Genomic DNA, 12034 nt, shown 5'->3' on the forward strand with positions numbered 1-12034 from the left:
CTGTCGGAAATTTTAAAGGTATGCTGTTTATAAATATTTTGTGATATTGCTGTTGAGTTAAATTTTATGTGGTTTAAGTGCAAAGAACATGATATTTAAGAAATAAAAGTAGCACACAAAATATTTAAAAAACGACCCTTTGGGCATTATAAAATCTGAAACCTTTCAGATTTTTTAATTCATTTACATGCACATACACCCTTTGAGAATATTTGGGCTAAAAATATTTAGAAACACCATTTCTGTAAAATTTTCGATAGCCAGTCTTACGTGCTGAAGAAAAATAAATTATTCCGTACAGTGTTGCCACAGCTCGCTTTAAAATCCATGAGGTTTCTAATCAAAAATTCTTAAACATTTTACAAAAGTCTGAAATAGATAATAAAACATATTCGAAATTTAAAATTCGGTCTTCCAGGTGTCTATATTCGGGTGGAGGGCTACTTATTCAAAATTTGATGGCTCTAAGTACCATTTTTTTTCACATTGCGAGAAACATACATAACATTCATGCAGATTTTTTCATTATTTAATTTCTTTAAATATAATACAGGGCGATAATACTTGGTAGCAAGAATTTGAAAACTGCGTCAAGGCCTTTAGTGATTCGACGCAAAATGCCATTTTGAAGTAACCGTTCTGGGCTAAAAATATAATGCATAAATCCGAAAGGGAATTTTAAATACAGAGTAATTTCTCAAATAGCTACAAGTGCAGAAATCCTTGTAAAACTGAGCAATAGAAACTTAATAAAAAGTGAATAGATAAATGAATGATTTAATTATGTTAATGGTGATTAATGTATTACTTCGAATTTGCAATTTTTATGACATAAAATTAGGGTGCAGCTTAAGTTCAAAGAGAATATTTAAACATCGTATATCTGAAGAAGATTCTCAGTAAAATAGGTAGCTTGTTATAATAAAATCTATTTAAATAAATAAAAAAAATTTATTTTTCAGTATCTGTAATAAAATAATTTTCCCAGTTTAAAACCATACTAAATTTGAGAATGGCTGTTCTTATCATAATGCAGTTTTAAAAACCCTGTTGTGGCCTGAATTCGATGTCATACAGTAATTAAACTAAAAAATGAATATCACAAATGAAAAATGCTTTGTTAAATGATTAGACACACAGCGAAGCTATAAAAAATTAGTTCTTATTCATATAATATTTGACTTTGCATCTGATTTGGGCTTGCGGTTATTTACGATGTCTTCTAAAACAAATTAAGAAATACCGGAGATGGGCTGACACTGACCTAAGAACATTGTCGTAGTATATTTAATAGGAGTCTATTGCAAGTAAATAAGGATGTGGTAACCTTTATCCCTCTATAATTCTACTAACAGATCTCACTATAATTATAGAAATAAAATTCTAGTTCTTGGATTTATGTGCAGAAAATTTCTGTATTTGTATAGAACAAAGCCTTATTTGTTTATATTAGCAAATACTTATTTAGATATTAAAACATGAGTGTATTCCATTTAAAAATTGACAGATGAAATTGAGACTGTAATCTTGTGAACAGAAGCTTGATATTATTGCGTATTGTTTGTTTAGAATGAATTTAATATATACTAATGTTTCTTGCAATCTTCCCAACTGAATTTTTTATTTTAATTAATTTAATTGTAGATTTTTTTTTTTTAACAGGTGAGAAACCATACAAGTGTCAATGGGAGGGCTGTGAGTGGCGTTTTGCACGATCGGACGAGTTGACGCGCCATTTTCGGAAGCACACAGGCTCCAAGCCATTCAAGTGCAGTTTTTGTGACCGCTGCTTCTCTCGCTCCGACCACTTAGCGCTGCACATGAAGCGGCATCAGTGACCGCTGGACCAATGCCCTAGTCCATTGCCTACTTTCTTTTTACACGAACGCTTTTTGTAAAACAATTTTTTATACGAGGACCGTTTTGCATGGGTTCATCCCCTTTTTCGGACATAGTCCGGGCTCGGCGTCGGGCCTGGAACACACTTCTGGAGGAAAATGGCCACTCGATTGGCAGTCACGTGATTCTCTTCGAATGATCGGTGGCACGTGACTGTAATCGATTAAGAACTAACATTTTTGCTTTTCCCTTCGGTTTCTTCACGTGTTCATTTTAGTGATGCTGGTCGAGAGAACATTCCCACGTTATTTTTGTAATTTTTCATATTTGTCACTGCCTTTGCATCGAAAGATATGTCGGAAAGTCACGTGGCGGCCGTTCGGGCGTGTCTGGACTATGACGACGAAGCCGAAAACCGACACCACCTATTGCAGATGGAATGGGTTGGCTATGACATCGACCATTACCAGTGAAAATACTCGGCTGCTTGAAAATAGCACGAGCTCAAACGGACCTTTACTTCATCATCGGTTTTTTTGGAATTCGAAGTCAGAACGCCTTGCCTCAACTAGTCGGTGCTTACGAGACACGATCACGCCTTAGTTGCATTATAAACTAAGAAATAAAGCGTTAAGTTTTGTCAAATTCATTTACATTGAGCGTCTGTATATATATATATATATATATATATATGGAAAATCATTCATTCTATCGTCAATCGTAACTGTGTTCCTCGCGTTGATTTTGTTGTGCGTTTGTAAATACTGCATTCGTCAGAAAAATTAAAAACAAAGAAAAAAAAGCTGAATGTTTAATGAAAATCAAATGAAATAAAACAAGTATTCTGCGTGTCATTCAGTATATTAACATGCTTAGTATTCTCTAAATGCAAATGAACATTCTCTGAAGTACTTTTACAAATGGCTCTTTCTTGTGCTTTAAAATAACTACTGCCTGTGCTTCGATCTCTTCTCTGAATGCTTACTACTTGTTGCTGCTTGAAGGATATCGAGAGCCATTTAGCGTGCAAAATATCAGCTACATGGCGTTAAACGACTGTGTGATACCAGTAGATGGGCAATTTGCTGATTAGTACTCATGTGTGTTGAAGCAAACTATTACTGCGTACAACTCCTGTTCGTGTGATTTGCTATTTTGGTACGATTTGTAATGATAATTTGCATTTTTGAATTATTGAAGTTGAAAGCTATTTTGGTTTAAACGACGCATTTAAAAGTACTCAGTCTTTTTTAAAAATCTAGACCTGGGTGCGTTTTTTGCACGCTACTGGCACAAATTTTTGTCGTAAAAAAAACTTTTGTAAAAGTCGAATTCGATATTGAAAGCCTTACTAGATTAGTTATTATAGAGTTGTTTAAGACATATGCATGGCAAAGATTTATTATGTAAATTGTTTTCTTTAAAGATATAATGCATTTCTGAAAATAAATATATTTGTTTCTAAGAATTTTTTTTAAAATGAATTGAGTAGTCATTCAGAAGATTTTATCAATTTATTCTACATTTAGAACAAATCACGACAGGCCCATAAAAACAGACACTCTAATGAAAATTTACACGTCAAATCACTGGCTTATCAGACAATATGTTCAACATTCTTTACATTTAAAAAGTACATGCATATCAAAAATGAATGGAACATAAGTAGATTTCCAAAACATGAAAACCACATACATAAATATAAAGAAAAACTGACATGGCTAGCATTTTTATTTTTAAAATATTGTCTCATATTTGTTTTCATTTTATTCAATAAACACTATCTTATACACAGTTGACAAAATTTAGAATAAAATTAATAAAAGCTCATATATTAAAACACAAATAACCATCTTACTACATATATATTTTGAGTTTTTACACTGTGGTGATCAAAATTCACTTATGTCTCTGATTCACCTACAAATGCTTAACATTTGTTACTCACAGTTTATAATATAAAAAAGTTTACATCACCATAGTGTGAAAGCAAAAAGAAGTTGCCCATCAAAAATGCAAATAAAATACTTAATATATACAGGGGCTTGAATAAAAGGAATTATAAGTGAAGCAGTTAACAGCATTATATACAAACAGTTTGCGAAAGAAAGCAGTATGCTTTAGGTTTTAATTACGTAACTATTAATCCCAGGCTTGTACATCCAGTTGTAAAGTTTCTCTTAATAAGGTAGATACTTTTAAGACAAGAACTTCAGCATTAGAGGGAGAATAATTTTAAAAAAATGAAAAATTTAACTTTTTCCATGGTCCCTGTAGAGAGGGGGGGGGGAAACCCTACAAAAATTTCCATGTCATTCTTAGAGCTAAAGCACAATAAATTGGTAAAAAGTTCACTTTGACAAAGCATGTAATTTACAAAATTTTACACTTTTATTATTAGCCCAAAGTCCCCCAAATTAGTTTTGGATACATATGCAAGCAAGTAAATGCTAATGATATGACTTAATGTAGTTTGGAAAAAAAGAAAGGAGGGAACAACAGACCTAAACCCATTAGATATTGAGCAGGTGTTACTAATGCAACTGATGAAATATTATTTAAGTAGCAATACTGATAAAAATTCTGTATACTCAAAACTTAAATTTCTACACTTAAAAAAATCCTAATCCTTAAGGAAACACTAACAGGCAGGCATGATTTCCACTTCAGCAAAACTTAGTTGCTATAGAACCAGTCTTCATTGTATCATGAGAGGAGGTTCAAGACTTTAGGTGTTGAGTGGTTGGGTGACCAATCAGTGTTTGCACCAAGAAAAGAAGTCTGAATATCAACAGCAAAGGTCAACATACACTTTTGCCTAAGGAGTAGCAGAGACAAGAAACAGGCAAGATTCAAGTTATAGGGAAGTAGAAATGAAGATATAAGATATTGTAAGGTTAATATTATTAAATATTCTCACTAGAATATAGGTTTCTTTTAAAGAAATAATATGGTGATATTTACCTGTCCCCTCTCCATTTGTGAACAACCATGCACACACACACAATGGGGTGGGTGGGTGGAATACACGAGGAAATACAGTAATTAAGTTTAGCTTAAAAAAAGCACTGTGTTTGGTCCAACAACTGTAAAACCTGCTTTATTTTTATTTATTTTGTTAGTAAAAATGTGCTGTAATAAAATATTTTGTCATAACAGCACATTCATTCACAGGAAAATTAAGCTTGAAATCTGCTGGGAATTTGGGTATGCACCAAGTTTCCACAGAATAACCATTCCGTGACTAACTATGAATCATTATAATAATCCTTGTAAGAATGCAGAACAACAAATTAAGCTATTTGCATGAATATAATTATTTACATGACACCTGCACATTATCATAATCATTCATATGAAAAATAATGAAGTAAAATTTACTTGTTAATAATTATTTCTAAATTTCTGACTTGAAAATTTTAATATAGTAAAAATAAGTCCAATATCCAGACCACTAACCACTAGCACTTAAAAAAAAAAAAAAAAAAAAAAAAAAAAGGGGGGGGGATGGAGAAGGAATTACTGGGCTCTGTAAGGGCCTTTCTACTTGATCTACATCTCAAAGCAATACACTCAACCAGAGTTCATCACTGATTTTACACTTCTGAATAACTTAAACCCTAAACCTAGTGAGTCATTTTTTTGCTTTCATCATCATGTGACTATGAACTCGCGGCAACTTGAGAAATGATTCATGCATGGATTACTGAAACGATTTTTCCTTAAAATATGAGTAACAGAACACCATCAAACAGCACAGTAACCTTTTCTGAAGACGACATGCTTGGCCATGATTATAGGCTTTAGCCAACTGCTCTGGTAAGCTTTAAACATATGTTAGAAATAGATGTAAGTATAATAACTAACTGAATTAATATAATTAAGACTTGACTTCCTCCGCCTGCAATAGAAGCAAGATAAAATTTACTGGAACCACATATCTATAGTTACGAATCTCATGATATGTCCCCAATAGTATATGGCAGACACTTTATTTGCTAACTAAGCTAGCTCACTAGCTAAGCTTTATAATGCAAACCACAAATTTGAAGGTCTTTTTTAGAGAGAGTAAAAAGTGAAATTTTCCAATTAATGGAATTTGTGAGGACAATGGACCAGTGGACGAAAAAATCTGTAGTATAGTTCTAAATCCAGAAAATGTGGATATCAACAGTAAAGAAAGTGACAAAAAACTTGAGCAAAAATTTTTTGATAGGCAATTTAGTGGATTTTGACACAGCAGTTATAGGACTTGAACAATGGAACTTTGAACAGAATAAGAAATTATGTCTATCCATAGAATTAAAATATTAGCACAAAAAATGAAGCAACTAAAACAACTTACACTAAGAGAAATGTTTAATTTTCAACTAAGTAATTATATGGGCAGGCTTGGGTTAAATGATGGAATGAATAATCCCTTTTTTATGAAAGAAAAAATTTAAACACAACATATACCCCATTTGATATCATGTCATTTACTCTTACACCTAGGATGATTATCTGAGACTTCTTGAAAATGGATAATTTTAAAAATAAAATCAAAGTGATCAATATGGAAAGTGATCGACTATGTTGTGCAAGAAATCTAAATCGTAGAGGTTTCATCAGAACTTTAATTAAGAGATAATTAACAAACTTAGAAATTCTTCTTAATTTCTACGCTTGTAACTTAAATGTACATTTTGAGCAATGTTAAAGATAACCTTATTTAAGCCTTATTTTTAATTAGTATGTATATACATTACATTTATTTAACAATAAATAAAAAATAAACTCCCTAATTAAGAAATTAACTGACATAACTGTTTCATTTCTAGCTCAGGCACAGAATGCTGTTGTTGATTTTGGCCTACATACTGTGTTAACTTCTGGCTTATCCTAGAAGTTGCATGGCCAGTTATAATGAATGTGTCTACTTAAAAGTGACCATCCACAGGGATCACGAGTTTGGCCACTATTATGATCCTAAAGAAGAAGTAATGGACTTTTTGTTGGCTTATTCCACAGTTTTCTGGGGAAAATTGCATTTATTTCCCCTCATGTTATGGCTTTAACAAATGGCATGTAGCAGACAGGGATTTATCTAGACTGTAGTTAATGGTTGTTTTTGTGACATACTGTTAATTTATTGCATATCATCAATAAGCAGAGTGAAGCATATATATAAAAGGGTAGCTTTAGGTCTACCTTATTACATAAATTTATGCAGCAAATATCTCTTCACTACTGTTAAAAATGTGCTAACCACTCACCCAGTTATTCATAAAAAATTCCTAAAATCGGGAATCTTTAGTCAACTTTTTTCTGCAGTTATATGATCTGTAACTGCAAAAAGTGTCAAATAAATATGCTATTTAGTTCCAACTTAAATATAGCACTATTAATTTAAAATGTGATTAATGTAGTCAGCTAAAATTTCCCATTTTTATGTTTTATACAGAACACATGTTAAAAAAATATTTACATTACCATTGACATAAATATAAGTTCTAGAACAAGGGTGCAGAAAATGAATCTAGATGCAGAGAATTTTCAGTTGTTGTTTGTTGATGAAATAATATGCAAATTTAATAAAGCAATATTTACTGCATTTCAACATTTATGAAACTAATTAATCAATGCACAACAAATCCTACTTTTGATAGGATAAATCATCTTTTTAAAATACATTTGTTATAATTTTAATTTGTAAACCAATATGGAAATAACATACAAATTTTTTTTTGTAACCAATGTACAAAAAACAAGTAATAGTGAACCACTGACCAGTAACTATCATGATATTAAATTTCTTTCATTCAGTAAACCATAAACCAAATGGTTACAATATTTTTCAGCTACATTTCTGTAAAATAAATTTAAAATTCAGTATTTGACATCATGAATTGCTTTCCTTTTTGAATAACGCATATTAGTTTACATCAGTGATTACATAATTTTTGCCTGCCAGCTGCTGAAAGTGAAATTTTAGTAGAATAAATGTATTGCAGTCATTATACAATTTTATTAGATGTCGATATTCGTAAAATACAGATATATTATATGCCTTTTGTTTTGAATGTCAATTTATGTGATGATCAGTGCATTTAACATTAGGACTGCACATATTTATAAATGTAATAATTATCATACTGGCCATTCTAAAAAAATTGTAGACTAATTTAAGTATAAAAGTTAAAATAAAAAGTTTTTATAAAACTTTAGTATACAGTACAAAGTTTGAAATGCAGATTCAATATCTGCACTTTTTTAGACAACTAGCATTTTTTTTTTTAAACAAAATTTAGGAATGAAAATATAATACTTCTCCTAATTAAAGAAAAGGCAGGTGTGTTGTAAAAGACATTATTTCATTTTTCTCCCTACTATGTCACCTTCAAACACTTGCTGGCTAGGGAATCACATTTTGGCCACTGACAATGCATTGATTAATGTTAGAGCTGGGACCACACTTTCAGTCTTTGTGTGTTTGTGAACATTAATATTTTAAAAATCTTACTTAAAGAATATGCTCCAAGACATATTTATTTAGAGTGGGGATGTAGCGAATGTTTTTTGTTTTGTTTTTGTTTTGTTGAAATAACAGCCAGAAGAGAGAACAAATTAGATTCAGTTAACATAACAAATTGTGCTCTTCCTTAGCTAATTTGATCTAGCTTATTTGCAGACTATTAATTATTATTACAACTACACTATCAAAATTGAAGTTTGAATTTTTGATTATGTCAAAAAGACTTCAAAATGTCTATGTAGATTTTAGTATTTATGGAGAGTAGCAAGATCTGCAAAGTGAAAATATATTTGGTACTTGCTTTCCATAGCAGTCTTAGCATAAAAATATGGCATTGGTGCTATCTGGGATTGTGATTTCACAATTGGAGAAAACAGCAACCTTATTTTACCATAGATTTTGGATGCTACAGATTGTGAAATTTTCAAATTAATAGAACTACGAACAAATGTGGAGAAGTGATTGTAACAAAGAAATTTTTGGGAATGAAAAAATTCCAACTCACAGTTTTGTGGAAATTTTTGATCTGGTATTTACAGGATTTGAACAATGGAACTTTTAACTGAATAAAAATTATGTCCATCTATAAAATTAAACAGAAAGTATTAAACAAAACAGCTTAAACAACTTACATTGAAAGTAATGTTTAATAAAAGAAGCAAACATTAATGATTTAATTTTTTTTTTTTTTTTTTAAAGTTTTGATTCCTTTAAAGTCATAAATGCGAACAACTATTTCATATTTTTAATTTTGTAATTTCTACATGCCATCTTAATAGATTTATACTGATGATCTAAAATACGGAAATTTCCAAAGTCCAGAATCACCAAAATCCGGATCTTGAACTTTGTACTGTACTAAAAAAGCAATTTTAGTTTGGCATAGATTTTTAATCAAAATGTGGTGGGGGGGGGCAAACTGACCACTGTGACAGTTACAGGTATAATCATAAAGTGTTTTTTGCTTTGAAGTATTATGCATTGTCTAACGGTTTTAAAAACAAGCAACTATGGATAAAATAATTTGGAAGACAAAAGTGAAAAGTTTACTGACAATTTGACTAATGTTGCAGTTAAGTATTAAATTATCTGGTAATAGTACAATCTAAGGGTATAATTTTCATTATTATATAACTCTGGAATGCATTATGCCAAATACACTCTACTGTTGAGATAAGCACAATAGCTGCCTAATTTCAAATAATGAAATTTATATACACAAAGATTCATTTATTTACTCTCTTGTGAAAATTGCAATAAAAGAATTTTTTTTTGAGGTAACTGATCTCGTTCAGAAGGCCAATTTTAGTTGAGAAACTCCTTTTTATATATTTATTTAATATTTTTTAAAGACCATATTCTTAGCTATGAAAACCAAATTTTCTTTTTTTAATATGTCGATTAGGAGTGGAGATATATGATTTGTTCGAAGAGATGACAAACGAGAAGCAACTTGTCTGCCACGTGGAAGTCGAAATTTAAATGGCAAACGAGAGGTCCAGTTTTTACTTTTTCCTATGTTATTTTTGAACAAAATAATTTTAAGCATTTCAGTATTTTTGGAGAAAGTGACAAATTTTTCATTTTATATTTTCTCATTTTTGTTTGGCAACAACTTATCAAACTTACTTGTTTTACTTACATCCAGCAACTGATCTCTTGAGTTTTGTGTACCATTTGATTTTTTTAAAAACAATTTTTTATCTTTAATATTTTCTTGCCAGTGATGATTATTGTCTTCGTTAATTTTGTCCTAAAATTTTAAGTTTTTTTGGATAAAAAATGAATTTTTGTTCATTTTATTAATGATTATATTAAAGTTTGATGACAGTTTGCCAGAAAAATCATATAAATTAAGAAATCTAACAAACACTTTGAAAAATGCCCCTTTGAATGAAGTCAGTTACCTCACAGATAGAATGAGAGAGATCACTGTTCATAAACCCTTGTTCTAAAACACCATGAAACAATAACAGATAATACATTTCCATATTTACATTCTATGTATTTTTGTAAAGGATAACAATAAAATAATCAAGTATATAAATAATTATTGGAATGTAAGGTTTATCATGAGATACATATATTTTTTTTATTATTATTTTAATGGTTCTTTTCTTTGCAAACAAAGTATCTTATGTTTATGCCAAAATAGGGAGGAACTCTTCTCTTACATAACATATGAACTAATTTTATAAAAAAATTATATGCTGATTATCCTACATATAAAAATTAAATATAATATACACTCTATAAAAATAGAAATTAAATGTCTCTTTAAAATATGGTCCAAATTAATATGTCAATGAATAGTAGGAAAGTTACATGGTAGTGACTTGATAAATAAATATGATCACAGAATAATATTGAGGTGGCTAAAATAGGATAGCTTATATCACTTATATTGCCACAAAATATTTCAATGGCTATTTTCGCCACCATCAATTTTTTAAAAATGAATCACAATCTTCATTGCAGACACTTAAAAAAAGTGAAAGTCAAGGAACAAAACACAGAAGAAAGTATTTCATCATACCACAGTTGTAGAAAGAAGTAGACGTTTGTCTCATTTACAGAACATTAAAAGTGATAAGAGATAATTTTATGGAATATTTTTCTAAGAACCAATATGCTATGTCATTATGAGACCTTTGAGAAAGTCCCAGAAATGTGTCACTGCTTGGGCTTGTGCTGTTGACTGAGCTCCAGTCACCATAAGGTCTCTTGGAAGTTTTGTTCTGAGAGATGTTTGTAATTTTTCCCAGTATGATCCACTACCAGCAAGATCTGCATTGAAATCTATAGCCTCACCTGTTGAGCGATAGTACTCTGAAATGAGACGCTACAAGAGAAAAATTTGATTCTATAAGAGATCTTTAGAAAAACAAAATAAAAAAGCATATTTTCAAACAATTACATAATAATTACACATACATGTGCAATACACTGCTCAAAATAATTGGGAGATGTTTAATACGAAACAACCAAATAATTGACCAATTTATTAACAGAAAATGGAAAAAAAAAAAACTTAAAGAGAAAAATTATCAGGTTTACAAACTTGTCTGCGATGCTAAAAATTATATTTTTACAATAAAAAGTGACCTTCAGAATTAGAAACAACTGGCATGCATTGGATGGTTTGTAGTAGTGAAATAGTGAATATATTGTCTTAATAGCATGATTCAGCAGAATCAATTTTTCAAAGGGCACGAATCACTTGGGACAAATATAACATGCTGCAGTCGAAGCTTTTTCATTGTAACTAAATGTCATTTTCAGATTACAGATTTTTTTTTTTTTTTTTTTTTTTTTTAAACTCAAAACATTAGATAAAGACTAGGAGAAAACTGTAGGCATGCAAAAATATAAAATGAAGGCAGATCAGCACCTTCTGAGGACTACTGGCACCAGTGTTTCAATTAAAATTGTTTGAAACTGACTTCACAGATCTCAGATATCTGATGAAAAAAATAAATGACGTATTTTCTCTTCTAAGACAATCCTACTTTAATGTGCAACCTGAGAATAAATGGTAAAAATGATTCGTATGGTAATAATGTGGCACATTGAATAATGATAAATTTGTAAATAGAAGTGTCCGGTTTGGAGAAAATTGTGTGATGGTCTGGACTAGTATCTCCGTTAATGGTCGTACTGATCTGTACTTCACCAGAAATG

General features: G+C 30.5%; 2 protein-coding genes across 5 annotated transcripts in view; one reads left to right on the forward strand and one right to left on the reverse strand.

Moving 5' to 3' along the window:
- The window catches only part of LOC118181480 (Krueppel-like factor 7), a 245085-nt gene extending 241778 nt beyond the window's left edge, over positions 1–3307 (forward strand). For all 4 annotated transcript variants that reach the window (XM_035350629.2, XM_035350628.2, XM_085813849.1 and 1 more), the window contains one exon: positions 1663–3307. In XM_035350629.2, the coding sequence (XP_035206520.1) occupies positions 1663–1838 (176 nt within the window). In that variant the 3' untranslated portion in view covers positions 1839–3307. The remainder of the gene's footprint in view (positions 1–1662) is intronic.
- Positions 3308–3338: 31 nt separating this feature from the next.
- The window catches only part of LOC118181479 (MPN domain-containing protein), a 101227-nt gene continuing 92531 nt past the window's right edge, over positions 3339–12034 (reverse strand). The window contains exon 14 of the mRNA XM_035350626.2: positions 3339–11195. Coding sequence (XP_035206517.1) covers positions 10986–11195 — 210 coding nt within the window. The 3' untranslated portion in view covers positions 3339–10985. The remainder of the gene's footprint in view (positions 11196–12034) is intronic.

Source organism: Stegodyphus dumicola, chromosome 3 (genome assembly GCF_044657685.1).
Source record: "Stegodyphus dumicola isolate Sdum_Otavi_A_Nest chromosome 3, ASM4465768v1".
NCBI classification, from domain to species: Eukaryota; Metazoa; Arthropoda; class Arachnida; order Araneae; family Eresidae; genus Stegodyphus; species Stegodyphus dumicola.